Here is a 23457-nt window from a genome sequence, read left to right as displayed (position 1 = left end):
AGATGCAGAAAGGCAAAAATATATTCATTCAGAGCGGTTTGGTGTGAAATGATTCACTGTAGACACTTTGCGATTGAGATTTCTTTACAGTGGTGGTGACTGGAACCAGGGGACACAACACCTACGATACAAACACAGCCTTTTTATTTACTATTTCCAAACCTACAGCTGAACCTGTGTCTTTATGTTTTATATGTAATGTTGTGTGGTAAAGTGGTGATAAACTTGGATTAAAACTGTTTCAGGCCAAAATCTTATCACAAAACTACCATAAAACCAGATTACAGTGAAAAACCCCTCATGATTCTGTACATGGGATTAGAGAATCTACATACATTAAACAGACTAGACATCTGAAATTACAGCAGGCTCAGACCAATAGTCTCTCAACAGCCATCTGCACTGACTGAATCTGAGGTTTCAGTTGGGATCCTTCCTTAATGGTGATTGACGTGGTGATGACTGGTCTCGACACCCCACATGCTCGTCCAAGGGCTTGTTTAGACCTCACAGAAACACAAGGCACATTTTTGTCCTCACACAGCAACGGAAGGTGAGAATAATCTCCAGTGGTTCAGCATCAGCAGCCGTCACGATGAACTCAGAGATTCCACGGTTCAGTGTTTTAGTGGCTGTATTAAAAATAAATAAATGAATACAAAACACATTAAGCACAGAACACCAAGCCCAAATCCACTGAAAGAAACAAAATGAGGAGCGATGCGGAGCGAGGGATCATAATCCACTGTTACTAACACGGTATATTAATGTTGAAGTAGCAAACTAGGGCTAAAGCTACCATCCTTTAATACTGATTTCACAACAAGAGCCCCGTGATCATTATTCAAGATGTTTTTCTTCCATTATAACATGAAAACGTGTATATTCTCACATGCTGAACACAGACAGTCAGTGTGGATCACTGAGCTCGCGATTTAGTCAGCGCAGTTACAGGTCACCTCAAAACAAAACCCGGGGAAATCTAAGCAAGCGGGAGGCCGATGTTACTGGCAGCTACTAGATTAACCACCTGGTCATTCTTCACACGCAAAACGGAGGGGTAGGGCTAAGTGTTAAGGGCAAGGGGTGAAATGGGACATGGGCCTAAGAGTGCTGACAACTCACAGATTATAGCCATGTCTGAAATGTCCCACTCATCACTGCCCTCTGTTTAAAATCTGGATCGCAAAATAGAACCTTATTACAGAGAACAGACCTTGTGACTGTAGTACCTGATTTCGGATACTGTGTTATTGCTTATTAATTTGCGACAGCAGATTCCGTAGTAGAAACACTATAAACGTCATGTCACCAATCCAGGGATCTGGCCCTGTGACTGGAAGGTTGCCGGTTTGATCCCCAGGGCCGACAGTCCATGACTGAGGTGTCCTTGAGCAAGACACCTAACCCCCACCTGCTCCCCGGGCGCCGTGGATAGGGCTGCCCACCGCTCCGGGCAAGTGTGCTCACTGCCCCCTAGTGTGTGTATATTCACTAGTGTGTATGTGGTGTTTCACTTCACGGATGGGTTAAATGCGGAGGTGGAATTTCCCCGCTGTGGGATTAAAAAAGTATCACATAATAAATTAATAACTTAATAACTTACTATCTGCTGGGTTTGCACACATGAGAAGAGCTTATATGTCTGAGAAAGGGCCTGTGGAGATGATGATGTGCTGGGCTCGCTAATCCTGCTAGAAGTTGTGTGTGAATCTTCAAACCAAAAACGCAGTGCATTATGGATAATCCCCTGTCCACTAGGGTAATACACTGCCTACTGCGGTGCACTGTGGGATTGCAGTGCCTACTGCGGTGCACTGTGGGATTGCAGTGCCTACTGCGGTGCACTGTGGGATTGCTGGATCTTCTGCCCTGTTTTTCTGTATCTACTGCTCTGTTTTTAGATTTTGATTAAATGCTCCATTCATCTAGTGTTTGACAAACCGCGAGCACCAGTTTAAAACCTCGTTTTATGCGTTTATATGAATCTCTTTTCCCCACCAACCGGGTTCCTCTCCGCTTCAGCAGGGGGCAGTGTGCGGGTGAAGTGACCTGTTTCGGAGGACAGCAGAGGAACGTGGGCGCCTGTGTGTAGGACGTCCAGGTCAGACGTGCTCGGCCTCGGCTCGTGTTGAAGGAGAGTGGATCATGAAGGGGATTCGGGGAGTCGGGCACTTGGCGGTGAGGACCTCTGTTTTTCTGAATGTGGTGCTGGTCAGGTCTTCAAGGCGTTTCCAGCTCGCGGCTGTGTGTCCTTTGTGAGCGCTAAGCTGGAAGAGCTGCAGCGTCTTTGATCAGAATCTGAACCTTTAATTAAATTAATCAAACAATCATTTCTCATCCCAGTCACGACATGAATGCTGTCTGATGTCTGCATCTTTAGTTTTACGGGCTATGATCATGATATTGTAGTCTTGACAGTCCTGGCTGAAACAATATGTATTCAGAACTATCTGGTTATAATCCGCTCAGGGAAATTTAGCGCTGGACCGTTTTTGCAAAGCTTTCCTGTCAGTGGTAAATAAACGTGCCCCCTACAAAAGCGTGAGAGTCAGAGATGCACCAAACCCCGGGCTCGATTCAGAAACGCAAGAGATAAAGCATGGAAACCACTGGCTCGAAGAAATGATGACCGAAACCACTGGATTACCTTTAGGCAGCTAAGGAATAAATATATGTAAATAAGTAATAAATAAATGTAGTTTTTGCATCAGAAAAGCTAAAGCAGAATTCTGCCTCCAGATATTTACAAACTCGGCTACAAATTCCTCTAAATTCTGGAAGACATTTCATTTGCTCAGTAACAAATCAATGCCCATTCCAAATCATATTGTAATTAATGATCATCAGTTTATTGATCAGAGAGAGATTTGCCAAGCATTTAGTACTCCCTTTGCAGTGTGGACATTTATTCTATGATAATAACATGGAAGCACCTTTCAATGAAATAGATGCACCCTCTGTGTAAGACATGGTCAGTTCACCTTTTTTCTCCAAAGCACTTAACACCATCAAAACTAAAAAAAAGGAAAAGAGAGGACAGTTTAGACCCCTTTTTTCTAAGGCTTGCAACATAGATTATTTTAGAACATATATATTTTTTAAGTGTATATATATTATCAAGTAGAAATCCCAGTATCTGGGTATGCTGGGAATAGCCAATTCAGGTGTTCCAGTCACTTCCATGGCCACAGGTGTATAAAGCCGAGCCCCTCGGCCTGCAGACTGCTTCTACAGACATTAGTGAAAGAATGGGTCGCTCTCAGGAGCTCAGTGAATTCCAGCGTGGTGCCGTGATCGGACGCCACCTGGGCAGCAAGTCCAGTCGTGAAATTTCCTCACTACTAAATATTCCACAGTCCACTGTCAGTGGGATTATAACAAAGTGGAAGTGATTGGGAACGACAGCAACTCAGCCACGAAGTGGTCGGCCACGTAAAATGACAGAGCGGTCAGCGGATGCTGAGGGGCATAGTGCGCAGAGGTCACCGACTTTCTGCAGAGTCAATCACTACAGACCTCCAAACTTCATGTGGCCTTCAGATCAGCTCAAGAACAGCGTAGAGAGCTTCATGGAATGGGTTTCCATGGCCGAGCAGCTGCATCCAAGCCTTACATCACCAAGCGCAATGCAAAGCGTGGAATGCAGTGGAGTAAAGCGCCGCCACTGGACTCTAGAGCAGTGGAGACGTGTTCTCTGGAGTGACCAATCACGCTTCTCCGTCTGGCAATCCGATGGACGAGTCTGGGTGTGGCGGTTGCCAGGAGACGGTACTTGTCTGACTGCATTGTGCCGAGTGTAAAGTTTGGTGGAGGGGGGATCATGGTGTGGGGGTGTTTTTCAGGAGTTGGGCTCGGCCCCTTAGTTCCAGTGAAAGGAACTCTTAAAGCTTCAGCACCAAGAGATTTTGGACAATTTCATGCTCCCAACTGTGTGGGAACAGTTTGGGGACGGCCCCTTCCTGCTCCAACATGACTGCACATCAGTGCACAAAGCAGGTCCATAAAGACGTGGATGAGCCAGTTTGGTGTGGAAGAACTTGACTGGCCTGCACAGAGTCCTGACCTCAACCCCATAGAACACCTTTGGGATGAATTAGAGCGGAGACTGTGAGCCAGGCCTTCTCGTCCAACGTCAGTGTCTGACCTCACAAATGCATTTCTGGGAGAACGGTCAGAAATTCCCATAAACACTCCTAACCCTTATGGAAAGCCTTCCCAGAAGAGCTGAAGCTGTTATAGCTGCAAAGGGTGGGCCGACATCATATTAAACCCTATGGGTTAAAAATGGGACGTCACTCAAGTTCATATTTTTTGGCAATATAGCCCTATATATAACCCTAACTCCACAAAAGAGGTGATACTGCTGATCTTAATAACTGTCAACCCAATTGTCATTCTTAGCCAAGATCTTAGAAACCTTAGTAAATGATCATTTCAAGGTATTTCTGAAAATAAATTCAGTCTCATCAGAGTATCAGTCTGGTTTTAGAGGAAAACAGCACAATCTCTGCAGCTACTCTTGGACAATCTTTTTTTTTTTGTGCCATCGATGAAAAGAAACATTGTGCAGCCATTTCATTGACCTCTTTAAAGCCTTTGATACAGTTGGTCATTCCCTACTATTAAAAAGTCTACAAAACATTGGTTTCAATCTCAGGGCTACTAAGTGGATTAGAAACTCGCAAAGTGCAGCCCTAGGATAGAATAAATCAGAGCTCCTGCCAATAACAAACGGGGTCCGTCAAGATTCGATTCTTGGGTTAGTATTATTTAATATTCATATAAATGACATTGCCACCACAGTTGTTGACTGCAAAGTACACTTATATGCTGATCACACCATCTTGTACTGCTCAACTGACTATGTTGGTACTACAGTAGATAAACTACAGCATTCTCCTACAATTGGCTTTTTACAACCATAAACTAGTTAGAAATTTTGAGAAAACTAAATTTATTCTGTTTTCCAGAGCCTCTAATTTGATTTGAGCACTTTTAAAATCACAACCCTGAAGGGATCTGACACTGAAAGAGTCTACGAGTACAAATACCTTGGCATGTGGCTAGATGGCGGATGCACTTTTAAACAGGTTAGCAAACTTACCTGTAAACTGAGAGAAAAACTTGGCTCCCTGTATCGTAACAATGTTTCCCAAAGCACACAAGGAAAAGATCATTGAAGCAACATTACTGCCTGTCCCGGATTACGGTGCAGTGTTATTCAGATATGCGCCTGTCACGACTCTGGAATCTATAGACTCTGTATATCACTCCGCCTTAAGATTCGTTACTGGTGACCCCTACAGCCCCCACCGCCGTAAACTATCTGAAAAGCCTGGCTGGTCATCTCTCTCTGTGCGTCGGGAGACACACTGGCTTCTCTTCATCTATAAAGCGCTGACTGGCCGTCTGCCATCGTACATCACAGAAGTGCTCAGTGTAAATAATGCAGTTTATCACTCGTTCCAGCGACTGGATCGGCGTTCAGGAGCCGAGAGCTTTTACAGAGCTGGGAAAATCTGCTTTTAGCTACAGCACCAGTGAGCTGGAATTTATTACAGGAAACTCTAAAACTTTTCTCTGTGGTGTCACAGACACGTTAAACTTTTAGTCTCTAACCACCTGCGTACAGCCTGCAACTGCTGCTTTTCATTTTACTTCATTTTTAATATGTTTTTTGCTGTTTTAGGCATGTCTTAGCTGTTGTTTTACTTTTACTTTTTATTATTGTGCTTTTATCTCTTTACTTTTTTCCTTTTATTAGCATTCTATCTATTTTATCATTGTCAATTTACTGTCATACATGTTATATTTCTTTTATTTCATTAATTTATGTTTTTACTTATTTTATCCTTTGTTACTTGATAAGTTGTTATACACGTTTATTGATTTAAGTTTACTGGTAGATTTGATTTAGTTTTTTTACCGTGCAACTTCTCAATCCGTGATCCCTGTATTACTCAGCTACATTGTAAATGAGGGTGTCCCTCAGTGTGTTCAGTGTTTAAATGAAGTTTAGTTGATTGATTGATTGAATTTTCTCTTTCCACCCTAAATGGTGCCACAGTTCCATTCTGGCCCCTCAAGCTAAGCACAGTCTTTCTAGTGCAAACCTAAAGAGAAATTACTTTTATGCACCAGTCATGTTCTTTTCTCTGGGCGTTAGAAAGTATGCGGCTTGGTTTAAAGTGCCTGCCAATGCATTTCTAATAACACCAATACAGAACGGATGCACTGATCAGCCGCTTCATTGAGTAAACCTCTTTGTCTGTTTTATCAACTTCTTACTATATAGGTCCACTTTGTAGTTCCACAGTTACAGACTGTAGTCCCTCTGTTTCTTAGCATAATTTGTTAGCCATCTATCAGGTATTATTTGGGTGGTGGCTCATTCTCAGCACTGCAGTGACCCTGATATGGTGGTTTGTTAGTGTGTGTTGCGCTGGTACGAGTGGAACAGACACAGCAGTGCTGGCGGAGTTTTTAAACACTCTCCACTCACTGTCCAGTCTGTTAGATACTCCTACCTTGTGGTCCACCTTGTAGATGTAAAGTCATAGCCAATAGCTCATCTGTTGTTGTGCAGTTTGTATTAGTCATCTTCTCATCCTTTATCAGTGGTCACAGGACCCTGCTGGCTCGATATTTTTGGTTGGTGGACTATTCTCAGTCCAGCAGTGACACTGAGGTGTTTAAAAACTCCAGCAGCACTGCTGTGTCTGATCCACTCTCACCAGCACCACCACATCAGTGTCACTGCAGTGCTGAGAATGATCCACCAACCAAATAATACAAACCGGATTCCCAAAAAGTTGGGACACTAAACAAATTGTGAATAAAAACTGAATGCAATGATGTGGAGATGGCAAATGTCAATATTTTATTCAGAATAAAACACAAATCACAGATCAAAAGTTCAAACTGAGAGAATGTATCAATTTAAGGGAAAAATATGTTGTTTCAAAATTTCATGGCGTCAACAAATCCCAAAAAAGTTGGGACAAGGCCATTTTCACCACGGTGTGGCATCCCCCCCTTCTTCTTACAACACTCAACAGACGTCTGGGGACAGAGGAGGCCAGTTTCTCAAGTTTAGAAATAGGAATGCTCTCCCATTCAAGTCTAATACAGGCCTCTAACTGTTCAATCGTCTTGGGCCTTCTTTGTCGCACCTTCCTCTTTATGATGCGCCAAATGTTCTCTATAGGTGAAAGATCTGGACTGCAGGCTGGCCGTTTCAGTACCCGGATCCTTCTCCTACGTAGCCATGATGTTGTGATTGCTGCAGAATGTGGTCTGGCATTATCTTGTTGAAAAATGCAGGGTCTTCCCTGAAAGCGACGACGTCTAGATGGGAGCATATGTTGTTCTACAACCTGAACATAGTTTTCTGCATTAATGGTGCCTTTCCAGACATGCAAGCTGCCCATGCCACAAGCAATCATGCAACCCGATACCATCAGTGATGCAGGATTCTGAACGGAGCGTTGGTAACAACTTGGGTTATCCTTGTCCTCTCTGGTCCGGATGACATGGCGTCCCAGTGTTCCATAAAGAACTTCAAATCGTGACTCATCTGACCACAGAACAATCTTCCGTTTTGCCACACTCCATTTTAAATTACCCCTGGCCCAGTGCAAACGTCTGAGCTTGTGGAGCTTAGAAATGGCTTCCTCTTTGCCCTGTAGAGTTTCAGCTGGCAGTGGCGGACGGCACGGTGGATTGTGTTCACTGACGATGCTTTCTGGAAGTATTCCTGAGCCCATTCTGTCATTTCCTTGACAGTGGCATTCCTGTTTGAGTGGCAGTGACGTTTAAGGGCCCAGAGATCACGAGCATCCAGTAGAGTTTTACGGCCTTGACCCATTCGCACAGCGATTGTTCCAGGTTCTCTGAATCTTTTGATGATGTTATGCACGGTTGATGATGATAACTTAAAAGTCTTTGCTATTTTACGCTGGGTAACACCGTTCTGGTATTGCTGCACTGTCTTTCTGCGCAACAATGGTGGAATTGGTGATCCTCTTACCATCTTGGCTTCTGAGAGACACTGACACTCTGAGAAGCTCTTTTTATACCCAATCATTTTGTCAATTGAGCTAATTAGTGTTAATTGGTCTTCCAGCTGTTCGTTATATGCTCAATTTTCTTTTTCCAGCCACTTATTGCTACTTGTCCCAACTTTTTTGGGATTTATTGACACTGTGAAATTTTGATTCAACATATTTTTCCTTTAAAATGTTACATTTACTCAGATTACTTTTGAACTTTCATCTATGTTCTATTATGAATAAAATATTGACATTTGCCATCTCCACATCATTGCATTCCGTTTTTTATTCACAATTTGTTTAGTGTCCCAACTTTTTTGGAATCCGGTTTGTACCTGCTCTGTGGTGGTCCTCATATTTTTTGGAAACAACAGTGTGGGCAGATATTTGTTTTTAACAGGCCATATCTTACATTTTTCTTGTGTTTTAATTTTAATAACATCTGTGTGGTTATGTGTACCAAAATGGTCATAAGTCATTTTTTTATGACCATTTCCAATTTTTCTTTATTACTCGCAGTTAAATAGGCTGTTTTTGTTACTGCACCTTCAAGACTAATCTGTTCTGATTGGCTGTCCTGTATTCATTTAGAAAGGCTCACAGCTGAAATACTCCTTATAAGTTCATTGAAGAAGTGGATGCATATATATTAGTTGGCTCTCATGACACCACAGAAACTTCGAATTCAAAATAGGCTGTTTTTGCAGTATAGTTTCATATATGTATGGACTGCACGGTGAATGTCTGACAGTGTTTACATATTCCTTCAAAGTCTTTTATTAAAAAAGGGAAATTTGGTTTTCCATCATAATAATATATGTTAGTGGTGTTGAACAGTTGTTTCCATATGTTCAGACTGATATTTGATAATGTATTTATTAGTCTAAATGTATGATTTCTAAAGCTCATTTGGGTGGATTTAGTGCCAGATTTTACATTTTGTAATATCTTTTATTATGTGTCTGCTGTTGGCATCAGCCCACAATTGCCAATTACTTCATTGTTGCATCCCTACTTGATAATAAAAAGTTCTTGACGCAATAAATCATTTCACATTTTTAACTTCAGTGTAGCTTTGAGTATATACATTAGCTAGCCTCAAAATTTTTAATGTAGTTATCATTTAGACATGGATGCTGATGCCATTTCACCAGCCACAGTTCGTCTTAGATTCTGAGGTCTGTTTTATTCTGCATGTAAAATCAGTCACTAAAGTTTATTTTTATTTTGCAAAAGTTCTGCCTTTTCTATCCCAGATAAACTTGTCTGTGTATTTGTTACAAGCACAGTTGATTACTGTAATGCCCCTTTCATTGGTCTTCCTAAGGAAACAATACATCATCTGTAACTCTTACAAAATACAGCAGCATGAGCCCTAATGAACATAAAGGGCTTATTATCTCATTCTGAAAAAACTGCATTGTCTGCCTATAAATTGTTACTATTAGTAGTAATACTAGAGTGTCGGTCATCAGCGGGAATAAATGTCCAGTCTTTGGCCCTGTTTCATTGGTGCTGAGGCATAACTGCGGCCTGATGCCGCCTCTTCCTTTTATGATTTTCAGAGGAGGCTTTATGCAGCCCAGGCTGCCCATAAGGTGGAGGTCGCGGAGGCGGTAAAGCTTCTGCCGCAGGAGGTTCAGGTCAGTGGATGTTGACTTTTCTTTCTCTCCGCAGAGACGGGCCTACGTGGCTAAACAAAGCCAACCGCACTTGAGTGAGCCTCTGTCGGGCCTTAAGGTGTCCACGGGTGTCCGCCACACGTACCAGGATGTACATGTATGTGTGTGTCTGTATGTCAGATTGATGAGAAAAGTAGCTTGAGTTCTTGAAAATACACAATATAGTCGTGTGCTAAAGGCCCATGACCAAGCCTGGTCAGATTACAAGTTTATTCATTTTCTAAGTGAAAATAAGTTGACACATCCTTTATAGAGAACAATTTAAATGTTTATTTTTTTGCAAAATTTTATTGCACAAATTGTTTATTTGCAGACTTTAAAGCTACTCTTTAAGATTTGTCATTGAAATTGAAATGTGTTGAGTCAGGAGAAAAACAAGCCAAAATGTGGTTGAGTCTCCCTGCAAAGCCTTAAAAAGTAAGGAGAAAAGTCAAAGGAGTTGAATGTTGTATGTGTTTTTTGAACCATGTCATAAGTCTCTATGTATTAAACTCATGTACTCAATCTCAAAAAGAAAGTCTCTGCCTTGACATTGTCTCAAATGCATTATACTGATGAAGGTATGACAATAGTAGATCATTTACTTGCAAGACACATCCTTGACCAAGTTTTGTCCAAGTTCTCTTTGAATTCTCTTCTAACGCGCTCACAATAATCTTCTTTTTTTCTTCATATTGCATGGATTGCATGATGCCTCTAAGGCTAGCACATGCTTTGTCCAAGTCATTTGAAGCACTGCTGCATCTTTCCGAACTTTTGCTAATACATCATTGTACAGCTCAACACACTTGGAGAACTGCCTAGATCAAGTCATGATCTCTTGATGATAAGGCCAATACTTACTGTTACACTGCTTGGAAGCCCAGATCTTTTGTATAGACCACATTTTGTTTTATTTAAATTAAGCAAATTAGCAATAAATTAAATTGCAGGAAGGCATTCAAATGGAGATAATGTGCAAAATGTAGCTTTAAATAGCAGCCTCTGCCCCAGCATTGAGGGAGGGGGGCTGATAAGTTGAAGAATTTGTAACTCTGCAGGTCAAAAACGAACTATAAAATAATTTTGCTTAAAGTGACAGTCAAGTACTAAAAGTAAAAAAGTCCATTCTCTATAAAAGTCTACAGTTTAGCAACTTTTCCAGAAAGAGTAGTGGCTACTTTTCCGCTACTTTTTGAAAAGTAATGCGCTACTTTCACAGCGTGACTGTCAGAATGTTTGAGACGCACCAAACAAGCTCAACTGACAAGACACCGCATTTAATCCTGAGCCAGAAAGAAACACAGTTGAAAAGCTGCAAATATACAAAACAATCACCAAAAAGTGTAACAAACAATCAAACTTACACACCCGAAGGCGTGATGTCCAACAAAAACTAAGACTAAATGCAAAGACAATCATTCCTGGTTCTTCCTAACAAAAACCAACAAAATAACTGAAAACAAACCAGAGAATTTTGTCAACTGTTGAAATAAAGCTGCTCCAATTTAAAAATTACAGCAAGATACACCTCCTTGTTTCTGCGCTCACTGTCCATCTTATCAGCTCCACTTACTGAATAGCTGCACTTTGTAGTTCTACAGTTACAGACTGTAAAATTATAAATTAATTTTAAAATTAATAAGCTCTTAAAATGATAACAGCTGTATGTTTTGTGCTATTTAGTGTTCAGGAACTGACTGTGATTTTACATTTAAAATGTTTAAGCATTTATAAACTATGATATTTGATAACTATGAACTGTGAAACTATGATAATTTCGCTCAACTGCTCCATCTTATCCCATTCATTTTGGACTAGCTCGGGAGCGCCCTCTAGCGTTTGAGACGTCTGGTAGCTGTTACAGAGCAGTAATTTTCCCCTCTACCAGTTCACTGCTTCCGCTTTGCACATGCAGCCTGTGTGAATGCAGTGACCAGTTAACATGGGCAGCAAAATGAAAAGCGTCGCTCAGCCACACAGACGCAGAATGTGTGAATTAGACATAACAGCTGCAGGGTCCTTGTGTTTCAGATGCTCACGCATCGCTGTAATGCTGCCGCGAAGTGACACATCTGCTTTACGGTGTCTGCTTTTTTCTTTTTTTTTTGAAGTTTATCCCATACTTTTGAAAGTCTGTCTCAACTTTTTGCTTCGCCGACTTCGCAGTCTCTCCGTTGCACCAAATTCAATATGTTCTTCATTATTACAGAATACAGTCATGCCAATGGAAGCAATACTGCCAAAAACACTCTAAACAATAGGTAGACAATACATTAATCAAACATGATAAAATCTCCTGACACCCAATCAGATGACATGGTTTACGTGGGTACATACACTGGTTGTTGTTACCTCTCTATAATTGGCCTTTCTTATAATCCCCAGTTAGCAGTGGAACTTGTTTTATGGTTGTAGACTAGCAACCCTGTACATAAATGCCTCCATTATAAGAGCAGCTTGCACTAATTGTTACATTTCACCCTTTTCAGGTGACCAAATTATCGAGCGGGTTGGTGATCGCTTCCTTGGAAAATTATTCCCCTGCGTCTCGTATTGGTGTGCTTGTGAGGGCTGGCAGTCGCTATGAAACTATGGACAGTCTGGGTGTCACACACTTACTTCGACTGGCAAGTGGCCTGGTAAGTAGCGATGGCGGCAGTAAGTGAACATGCTTTGAATACATTCGAGTTTAATGACTCTGTTAACGCTCACTTGTTCACATGCTGCTATTTCCAGACTACCAAAGGAGCCTCTGCTTTCAGGATCTGCCGTGGGATTGAGGCCGTGGGAGGAAGTCTGGGGTTCGTGAGTTGTTTTATCTGTAATCTGGGTTTGTCATGATGCTTTTTTACAGCGTGATGTCAGGTTTGCTTAATTTAAAGGAGAATTCCACTAACTTTTTACAGTTTATTGGGTGAATGTAAACAAAGTCATTCACAGTGGTTTGATGTGAAATGCTCCGATTTGTTCACAGTGGTGGTGAAAGGAACTAGGTAGCCAAAGAATTCAAATTCAACTGGCCAAAGGGGGGTGCTATAGAGCAAAAAACACGTTTTGCTTCATACCTCCTAAATCAAGATATGCAGTGACAAAATTGTTGTTCCTGATTAATTGAGTCAAGACGAACAAATTTGCAATTTGGACCATTTAGCTCCGCCCAAATTTTTTGCTAGTTTATTTAATGCTCTGTGTACTAATGTAGTAATGTTTTGCATTAGTTCCATAGTTTTTGCCTGATCCTCATGTAATTAGTGTCACACAATTCTGAAAAGCCTGAGCATGAATAATTATCAAAAGCATTAACTCTTCTGACATAATTGAGAATTAATTTAAAACTCTAACTTGAGAATGCTTCAGCCAAAGCACAAACTTGACAGGCACATTCAGAAGAAGATTCTGTGGTGGGCTATCAATTTTGGTGGGCATACATCATTAGGGGCAGGGTAATTGCCAGTTAACTGTTTTTCAGCATCCATGCATCTAATCAAACAAACTTGGCAGATCTACTAGACAGACTATCTAAGTCAATCTCTAAGGACAATCACTAAGGCCAATCAGCATTCAGCAGGCTTTTGACAGGCTTAACATTGACCAATCATCATAAAGCTTGAATGGTGTCTTTAGGTAGCCACTTTTTAACAACCCGTGAAGTTTCAACAGATTTGGCCACTTGGGGGAGCTACTCATGACAATAAATTAATTATTACATGTTATTAAGACATAATTATGATTTTGACCCAAAATCTATATAAATCATGTGTAGAACTGTGTGACAAACAAATGTGCAATTACAAATTTATTTTAAAAACGCATAGTTGTCCAACTGTTTGAAATTGGTCTAAAATACTCTGTGGTGTCGCTAGATAAATAAAAAAAAAAGTTGAATTTTTTACTCATCATGGCGTTGCTCTGTCAGTTCATCACCGTGGCCATGGCGTTGCTAGCTTGATTTGCTATAACTCACCAGTCAACTGCTGTTCCATTAAAATGTTGGTGTTTGTTGTGGAATGTTGGCTCAGTGTGCTGTGGCATATTTTTTATACAGCGTGACTACAACCAGGGAAACCATGTTGTACACTGTTGACTGTTTGAGAGATCATATGTAAGTAGGATGTTAAAAATGTCCTTCATTTGGCATTTCTATTCAGCACTGTGTGCTTTTTTCTCCCATTAAGTTTTCATTATATGTGTTTGATTGTAGTGACACGATCATGGAGTATCTGATCAACGTGACCACTGCACCAGAGTTTCGACCATGGGAGCTGTCTGAACTCACTCCCAGGGTGAAAGTGGACAATGCCATTGCCAGTCAGAGCCCACAGATCGGTGCGTTTTCATTAGCATAAGCTTTATCGGATTCTCGTCATTGGTGCTAGCTTGTGCACTTGATCTTATTGTCACTTTGATCCTCCAAAGATGTCCTTGAGAATCTGCATGCTGCTGCTTACAAAAATGCCCTTTCCAACTCCTTGTACTGTCCAGACTACATGGTTGGCAAAATCACCACAGACCAGGTAAGACCTAAAGCTGTAGTGGATGTGGATGTACAGTTGGTCTTTCACTGATTCTTTTTTCTCGTTTTTTTTATAGATGCACACCTTTGTTCAAAACAATTTTACAAGTGGAAGAATGGCTCTAGTTGGGCTTGGTATGTCATTATATTGAATTTTCACATTGGCCTAGAATAGGGCTGTTGATTTATTGATTTAAAAATAAATCCTCAATTAATTATTCTTATCAATCTTAATTTTAATTAATCTTCATTTTAATTCACCTGAGGAATCAGTTGTATTGATTAGTTTATAATTGCAATGATAAACATGGTACCTGCAGGTCATTATAAATCCATATTTAGCATATTGTTCACTGTTATTACTTTTGGGCAAGTCACAAAAAGATAAAAAACCAAGACCAGCAGGATCAAATGCACATATGTTTCCTCCTACAGTCCAAAGACATGGAGATACTACATTTCCCCTAGGGGTACGTGTGTAAATGTGTATGTCTGTGTGTCTGCCCTACGATGGATTGGCAACCTGTCCAGGGTGTTTCCTGCCTTCTCCCCCGTGACCCATGAGGATAAGCGGCTTAGAAGAGTGAACGAATAGTTTGCATGTTCATGAAGTTAAACTAAGTGTAGTCTGATCAGCTCAGGAGGAAGCTAACAGGCTAATGTATTACTGTAGCATTCAAAGTAAACAATAGGCTTTACTGTTACAAGTCCTAGAGCTGTTGGCCACCCAGTGCAGTCTTAAACCCAGTGTGGAAAGTCAGTGTGAACCACCACTGACTTGGTGCTAACAAATATGAATTCCCATAGAAGCTCCAGCTTTATCAAAGCAGTGGTGCTCAGGCTAATTCTATAAAGTGAAGGTTTCTGCAGTCAATGGAGCCACAAAGATGGCACCGCAGTTCATGATTGGAGTTTTTTAATGTCATTCAAATTAATTAATTTTAGCTAACTTATCTTTTGCAGCTAAGTATTTTGAAATCAGTGAAATTTTATGTTCTGTTTGGGGGGGAAAAATGACAATTTGTTAATCATCAAAATAATCAGGAGAAGATTATATGAGCAATATAATCGATAGTGATTGTTCTTGACCTTATCTACTCTTAACCCCTTCAACTCCTTGAGACCACAGGTAGTTCCAAAACACTTCATCATATTCTTCATAACTTTAATATTTCAGAAGCTACATTCAAAACGTGGGTGTCATATGAGAGCTGTATCTGTCTTCTTTCCAGTCAAATAGATGGGTGATGTAATTTTAAACCCAGATTCACATGGAAAAACCAAAATATATCCTGGCGAATAAGAGGTTAATTAGAAAGCTCCCAAAATCCTGAAAGCATATTTGGCAAGAGTGGGCATGTCATCTGGCACTTTATTCCTTAAAGAAGCAGTGTCTGCTGGGCATGTGGATTAAACAATAACAACCTTTTTTCTTTTTCTGTTTTTAACTGTTGTACAGGTGTGGACCATGCCATCCTCAAGCAAGTGGGTGAGCAGTTCCTCAATATTCGTAGTGGAACAGGCACTGCTGGATCAAAAGCTGTGTACCATGGAGGTAATACTTTATCAAACCCAGAATATTTCCCTCTCTGTATTAATATGGTACCTTTTTTCATATTGAGACAGTTATCATGTCCAAAAGGTGACTTGTTTTTGGTAGCTCGCTGTTGTAGTCATTGATTATCTAGATTTGTATTTCTGTCCGATATTTCTAAGCAATGTTTATATTCAAGCACTCATTTATAGATTAAAATGTCTCACTGAGTGGTGGTATAGGAGCTCAAGAGTAGGGGGTGCTAATACAAACGAGGGGGTATCAAAAAAAAAAACCAAAACTCAGAAAAACTATGCATGACAGTTACGCAGTGACAGCCAAGAGCCACCTGTACCATGTGTAGAACTTCCACGCTAACACCAGTCATTCAGATATCCTCTAAGAGTGTCGTTTTAGCATTAATTAGCTGGAATCAAGCCTGTGTTGTGATGTTTGGCCTGCTAGCTAAGCTCTCATTAGCTTAGTCAAAATGATACAGTCCTAGACGCCAAGAACAGATTTGGTTTCTGTCATTTTAACACCAGTCACCAGACTTTTAATTCGTCTACACGCGTCAGTGGTTATTCAGAATCAAACTTGCACTCTTTGGGTCTGTAGCATGCTGGTTAAGATAAAGTCAAGTACAGATCCAAACACAGTGACAGTTGCTTGACTCCCTTGAATTTGATTCTTTAACCTCAAAGCTTTTGTCAGTGCTCGAGTTTGTAAGAAAGATGTTCTGTGGTGAGCAGAGCTGTTATCACGCTAACTATGCAATCATCAAACTCAACAGATTCAAACACTTGGTGAGTCCAAAGGACTACCGATGTTGCAAAGTGTTTTTCTGTACATTGCAGGCAATTACACCTTTCTACCAGAAAGGTCTTCAAATACTCAAAACCTACACAGTTTAGCTTTTATAATCATGACTTATTTACTTTTACAGCATTTAGCAGATGCTCTTATCCAGAGCAAAACCTATTATGCAGTAAGCACTACGGAAGTTATATAGTTATGAGAGTACCGATGTGTGGGTGCACATAAAAACATTTAAGGGGATAATTAGAACAGATTACTACGGCACATGAATTATGTGGTGAATCTGTAATGTAATTCCTCTGGTGGCATGTGCTACGTTACAGGTGAGCTGCGGAATCAGACTGGAGACAGCTTGGTACATGCGGTTGTGGTGGCTGAGAGTGCAGCGGCCAGCTCAGCTGAGGCTACGGCTTTCAGTGTGCTGCAGCACGTGCTGGGAACAGGACCGCGTGTCAAGAGAGGCTCCGGTTCCACCAGCAAACTGGAACAGGCCATCTCTAAGGCTACAGTTCAGCCCTTTGATGTAAGTGAAGTGCTCTACCTTCAGATTTTCTGATATCTTTTGAATGAGCAACCTTCATGAGTGAAAGTGACTGGGTTAGTATGCTTTTCTAATAAAAATTCATATATTCGTTTATTTCGTATGTGTGCGTTTATTGCTGTAATCAGAACAAAACCTTGTATCTCCAAATTGGAAACTTTACAGAAGGAAAGAACCTGCTTTACTTTGCATGTAATAAATGGAACCAGACTTTTGTTCTGAATCATTTTATGCCTTTTTCTTTTGGTCCATTCATCATGAAATTTACACACAATGTGAAGAACAGGCATTTTCAAGTTATGTAAAAAAAAAAAAAAAGACAAAAATGGACAAATGAGGTTTTGTTCTGACAACAGTGATATATAATATATGGGTTAGCGTTACACGTGCACGCACGCATGCATATATGCAGTGTGTATGTATATGTGTATATATATATATATATATATATATATTGTGTGTGTGTGTGTGTTTACACAATGGTGCTTGAAAGTTTGTGAACCCTTTAGAACTTTCTGTATTTCTGCATAAATATGACCTAAAACATCATCAGATTTTCACACAAGTCCTAAAATTAGATAAAGAGAACCCAGTTAAACGAATGACACAAAAATATTATACTTGGTCATTTATTTATTGTAATGACCAATAAATAAATTTATTGAGGAAAATGATCCAATATTACATATTTGAGCTGGTTTTCTGCTGGGAGGAGGGCAGTTTACATCGTGCGTGCAGTTACACTGCCACATGCAGGTGGTCTGAGTGTCTAGACACACTGGTTTAGAGGCGGAGACCACCCCCTGTGTTTTTGGTCTGGTTTAGTGCAGCAGTCAGATATTTTGTTTTGCTAGTTAGACACAAATACCAGCTGGTGTAGTTCTTTTGTTCTTTTCTTTTCTTTGGTGCCGTCTGTGTTCTCCCCAGGCTGGTCCAGTTCTCCAACGTCCCGGTTTGTTGTCTTGATGTTCTGTGAACATTTGTGTCTGTAGTTTACTGTGGACGTCCTCGAAATGAATCTGTTCTTCTGTATACTCTGGTTACCTTACTGGTTGGCCATCTCCACCTACTCACACCGCACATGTTACCAACCTCCCCTGGACTGTAGCGCTTTGTGGGAACGTAGACGTAGAACTCTGTGAACCTGTAGATTAACAGTTAATTTGAAGGTGAAATTAGTCAGGTGTTTTCAATCGATGGGATGGCAGTCAGGTGTGAGTGGGCACCCTGTTTTATTTAAAGAACAGAAAATTTTCCTTACTGGAGGCTTAAATGAACAAAACCTTAACTACATCATATGTGCATATAAAACATAACCATTCTAAACACGACAAAGTGCATGTAAGAACAATTCGCCGCAATACTGGACCAAATGAACACCACTGACTGTCCATTCTCTTCTTCATAAAGAAATAAACTGCTGCTGGCCTAACACATCCTGCATATATGCATCTTTCCTCACTTGAGATTGAAATGCAAAAATATCAGCATATTAATTTTGTCCGGTTTGAGTACTCTCTGAGGAGAGACTATGTGCCCACTTGCGCTGAACAATCCGTCTGATGGCACACTGGCTGCTTCAGAGGAAGCACGTGACCTGTGAGCTGCAGACCATGTAGAAATCATACAGTGTGTCTTCACCTGTGGAGCTGCTTCTATAAAGGCATTTTAAAACATAATATTAAAACATAACTTAAAATTAACATGCATCTAACCCTAAACCTAATGATTCTGCCTTTGTTTGACTCGGTACAGCGAGTTTTTCACGCTGCGGTAATCGCGCGCGGTTTTAACGATACTTTAAATTTCAAACGGTATTACTAACCACCATTAATTGTACCGCGGTTTACTGTGAAACCGGTAGCTGTTTCATCTCTCTCGTGTGTGTGTGTGTGTGTGTGTGTGTGTGTGTGTGTGTGTATACAACCCCAATTCCAGTGAAGTTGGGACGTTGTGTAAAACATAAATAAAAACAGAATAAGATGATCTGCAAATCCTTTTCAACCCATATTCAACTGAATACACTACAAAGACGAAATGTTTAATGTTCAAACAGATAAACTTTATTGTTTTTTGTAAATATTCACTCATTTTGAATTTGCCTTGCAACACGTAGGGATTTCATCATCTACAGTCCATAATATCATGAAAAGATTCAGAGAATCTGGAGAAATCTCTGCAGGTAAGCAGCAAGGCAGAAAACCAACACTGAATGCCCGTGACCTTCGACCCCTCAGGCGGCACTGCATTAAAAACCCACATCATTCTGTAACGGATATTCCCACATGGGCTCAGGAACACTTCGGAAAACCACTGTCAGTGAACTCAGTTCGTCGCTCCATCTACAAGTGCAGGTTAAAACTCTGCCATGCAAAGCGAAGCCAGATATCAACACCACCCAGAAACGCCGCCGGCTTCTCTGGGCCGAGCTCATCTGAGATGGACTGACGCAGAGTGGAAAAGTGTCCTGTGGTCTGACGCGTCCACATTTCACACTGGTTCTGGAAATCATGGACGTCGTGTCCTCCGGGCCAAAGAGGAAAAGGACTGTCCGGATTGTTCTCAGCACAAAGTTCAAAAGCCAGCATCTCTGATGGTGTGGGGGGTGTTAGTGCCCATGGCAGGGGTAACCTGCACATCTGTGAAGGCCCCATTAATGCTGAAAGGTACATGCAGGTTTTGGAGCAACATCTGCTGCCATCCAAGCAGCGTCTTTTTCAGGGACGTCCTGCTTATTTCAGCAAGACGATGCCGAGCCACATTCTGCACGTGTTACAACAGCGTGGCTTCGTAGTAAAAGAGTGCGGGTACTAGACTGGCCTGCCTGCAGTCCAGACCGTCTCCCATTGAAAATGTGTGGAGCATTATGAAGGTCAAAATACGACAGCGGAGACCCCGGAAAAAAAAAAAAAAAAAAAAAAAAAAAAATATATATATATATATATATATATATATATATATATATATATATATATATATATATATATATATATAAAGTGACACTTTTTAATCCCACAAACGGGGAAATTTCACCTCCGCAATTGACCCATCTGTGTATGTATGTATATGTATACACACACATACAGCCATTATAACACATTTGTGCTTGTTTATAGCCACGGTAATGATTTTCTCACTTTTGACATTTGATCAGTATTGTGTCTTTTACTCATCTACAGGCATCTGCATTCAATTCCAGCTACTCTGACTCAGGACTTTTTGGCGTATACACCATCTCACAAGCTGATGCAACTGGAGACGTAAGGCAGATGCACAACACTGTCAAATAATAATTATCTTCTGACAAAGCCTGCTTGTTAGAATGGAAATAGAATAAAATGACCATTTGTGACTTACCTTTCTCACTTGTTTCTATTCCTCAGGTGATCAAGGCTGCTGTTGGCCAAGTCGGCGACATTGCACAAGGAAACCTTGCTGCATCTGACCTCAGTAGAGCCAAGTGAGTACCTTTATCCCTCTTTATCCCATTTCAGACACAATTAATTTAAATAAAAATGGGGTCTAATGGTAATTTCCATGTTTACAGGTCCTCTTTGTGATTTTGACCTCCAGATCAGCTATGTCAGTGTTTTTCTGTCAGTGTTTCTGTTTTTCTGTTTGCAAATGTCAGTGGTGCTCTGATAAGCATAGTCCTCTCCAAACACAAATTTCTGTGATTTTAAGTGCTGCAACTTGCCATGTTTAGTCTCCTAGCATGCGTGTCTTAATCTTTTTTCTGATTTGTGAAACAATGGATGCTTTGGAAGACTTTCAACCATTTACTAGATCTGATTGGTAGAACTCGGTCTTCATCCTCTGTATTCTGCGGCTGTCATATGCATCTAAACATAATTATTGATAAATTTGAATGTGAACAGGATAATTTCTCAAAACCTATGAATTTGTTTGTGTGTAGAACCCAGTTGAAGGCTGAGTACCTGATGTCTATTGAGAATTCAGAAAACCTGTTGGAAGCTATTGGGACACAAGCATTGACTGAGGGCACCTACCATTCCCTGGAGGCGATTACCCAAAAAATTGATGCTGTGTCTTCAAATGATGTTGTCAGTGTAAGCAACAGCTCAGAACTGAATTTAGCTAAGGACCCTACTGCAGCATGTCATTTGTCTTTATTTCAGGTGCTTTATTTAAAAAAAAAAACAAAAAAAAAAACCCAAAAAAAAAAAGAAGTATTTCTTTTCTTTTCTCAGGTGGCGAAAAAGTTCATGTCTGGCAAGAAGTCAATGGCCGCCAGTGGACATCTGGTTACCACACCTTTTCTCGATGAAATCTGATTGACCAGCACTGCTGTTCTAAACTAATTTAATTACAAATCATGTGTGAAGCTTTATTCAAAGAAGACCCAAGAAATGGTCATGACTCCATTTCCAGCATCCTTGCTGTCCAGAGTGCTGTCCTTTTCGGTGTTGAGGTGTTGTTTTATGAAGTGGAAAAACATGACATAGAAGAAAGACTCCATTTAAAATGTATAGCACATTAAAACTAATAAACTGTACATGTACCAAGAAGTGAAATGAAGTGTGAAGCGTTTATGCAAGTGAGCAGTATGCATCTTCAAACAAGGGCACAAATTTATGTGGTTGCTTGATTTACTTCCTTTAGGGCAGCACTGGGCAATATAAGGGTTCAAGAGCCCAATACGGCCTTCCAACAAACTCCTTTCTCATGTGCTGGTTCTATAATAAACAGATGTAAAGGGGGAAAAAGCCAGATCCAGAGGCAGGTAATATGGATGTTGGCTATTAATTGTAAATGGTGCATGGTTGAGGAGATTGGCTTATTTTAGAGGGCTCAATTATTTGAATATTACTAGTTACTGAATTACACTTACTGGCCACCTAATTACCTAACGTATATGACAATTTCAGATAAATGGTAAATGGATCATGAAACAGGCCACCAATGAAGGTCTAGAGGATGACTAACCCTAACTGCAGTAACAGATCTTATCTCTAACTTTGTATCTACAAGGTGCCACAACATTGACTGATAGTAAGGTACGGACTGATAGAGGGGGCAGTATTGTAATAGGTGGAGTTCTCCAGCTGCACGGCACAGCTCTGGTCCACTTCTAGCAGTACAACACCCACTAACATACAACTATTGGTGGTGACCAATAGCCACCAATGGTATTGTAGTATCAGTGCAGAAGGTCTATATTCTGCCACTGTCTCTTCAAGAAAAATGCTCTTTATTGAAACGGGTAGCAAGAGGAAACAAACTACAGGGTGAAATGAAGGACGAGTTTCAAGGTAAACGTAACATGATATGGGTGGACACTTCCAACACCCTACTTTAACACCAAAAGTAGAACTCCACTTTTAACAACATCTAAGCACTGCAGAGAGGCGCACGCCATTCTGGGAGTCCTCTATGTGCTCCTCTCCATTATCCCAATTGGCCCAAACCTTAGTTCCGGCTATGTCACCACAAAGTGGTGACCCACACATCCTGAATAAAAACTCTGAGACATGCGGTGTCCTGGCTGGGTTTATTAGCAGATGCCGAAGACCATTAGAACCGTTAGGAATAAAACCTGATGGTTTTGCTTCCTAATGGGAATTGGCTTGATGGTTGCCCTTTGAGACCTTTAAAAAAGGCACAACTGTATATGGAATCAACACCTATTAAATGATTTGAATCCTTTACACTGTGATGTCAACCCATCAGGAAAACGCAGTTCACCATTAGCAACTACTAAAAGCCACCAGGAACCAACAGATACTTTTAATGGGTTCTGAGTTAGGTAGGTACATTAAATGGAATTCTAAGGTTGTGCTATGGATGAAAAAATGGATTAAGTGATGATATTGCTAATACAAGCAGCCAAACGTTAATGTGCAATCTAGATGTTGTTAGGATAGTTTAACACCCACTTTTGTGAGAAGGGGATTGCTGCAGACCGAAGACCTAAAATTATCATAAGCCCAAATCACTGAAGGCAAACAGTTTCCATTAGGAACCAAGTGGCTATGAAATAACTTTTTGCGAACAAGTTTTGGTGGAGACAGTGTTTGTACAATCTCAGAAAAAAGACACATGCCAGTCATTACTGCATATGTGAACATGTTTCTATATTGTGTTCATGTATTTACCCATAATTTCAGGAAGAATATGTTCTATCAGCTCACTAATGCTTTTATTTATGATTATTTATGATTATTAGGTACACCTTGCTAGTAAAAGTTTGGACCCCCTTTTGCCTTCAGAACTGTCTTTCAACTGTGTTAACAAGCAATTGAACAGGTGTACCTAATAAAGTGACCGGTGAGAGACAGAGAGAGTGTGTGTGTGTGTGTGTGTGTAATATA

The 23457-nt window shown here is 40.6% G+C and overlaps 1 protein-coding gene and 1 long non-coding RNA gene across 3 annotated transcripts; one reads left to right on the top strand and one right to left on the bottom strand.

The window, feature by feature from the left end:
• Positions 1 to 122: 122 nt before the first annotated feature.
• On the bottom strand, positions 123 to 1807 carry LOC119265016. Its single transcript, XR_005131338.1, has 2 exons — positions 1607 to 1807; positions 123 to 632 (listed from the first exon to the last, which is right to left on the bottom strand). It is a non-coding gene; the product is annotated as an uncharacterized LOC119265016 (long non-coding RNA).
• A 138-nt stretch (positions 1808 to 1945) lies between these two features.
• LOC108412267 (cytochrome b-c1 complex subunit 2, mitochondrial) lies at positions 1946 to 21660 on the top strand. Of its 2 annotated transcripts, none has more exons than XM_017684221.2 (14): positions 1946 to 2181; positions 9620 to 9697; positions 12208 to 12357; positions 12455 to 12519; positions 13764 to 13820; positions 13920 to 14044; positions 14135 to 14232; positions 14309 to 14366; positions 15691 to 15786; positions 16908 to 17107; positions 20305 to 20385; positions 20509 to 20585; positions 21042 to 21195; positions 21337 to 21660. In XM_017684221.2, the coding sequence occupies exons 1-14, from the start codon at positions 2149 to 2151 to the stop codon at positions 21418 to 21420; spliced, it is 1356 nt and encodes a 451-aa protein (XP_017539710.1). In that variant the 5' UTR covers positions 1946 to 2148; the 3' UTR covers positions 21421 to 21660. The 2 variants fall into 2 exon arrangements, with proteins under 2 accessions (XP_017539710.1, XP_017539709.1); XM_017684220.2 differs by lacking the exon at positions 9620 to 9697 and adding an exon at positions 9732 to 9833 and having other exon boundaries at positions 1948 to 2181.
• Positions 21661 to 23457: the final 1797 nt, after the last annotated feature.

Source organism: Pygocentrus nattereri, chromosome 13, assembly GCF_015220715.1.
Source record: "Pygocentrus nattereri isolate fPygNat1 chromosome 13, fPygNat1.pri, whole genome shotgun sequence".
In the NCBI taxonomy this organism is placed as follows: domain Eukaryota; kingdom Metazoa; phylum Chordata; class Actinopteri; order Characiformes; family Serrasalmidae; genus Pygocentrus; species Pygocentrus nattereri.
The sequence above is the reverse complement of the archived record's forward strand: the minus strand, read 5'-3'. Positions and strand labels throughout refer to the sequence as shown.

Coding starts and splice junctions, on each gene's coding strand:
- LOC108412267 (XM_017684220.2), top strand. CDS start 2,149: ATGAAGGGGATTCGGGGAGTCGGGCACTTGGCG. Junction 9,834..12,207: donor ACACGTACCAGGATGTACAT/GTATGTGTGTGT, acceptor CACCCTTTTCAG/GTGACCAAATTATCGAGCGG. Junction 20,386..20,508: donor AAGCTGATGCAACTGGAGAC/GTAAGGCAGATG, acceptor TCTATTCCTCAG/GTGATCAAGGCTGCTGTTGG.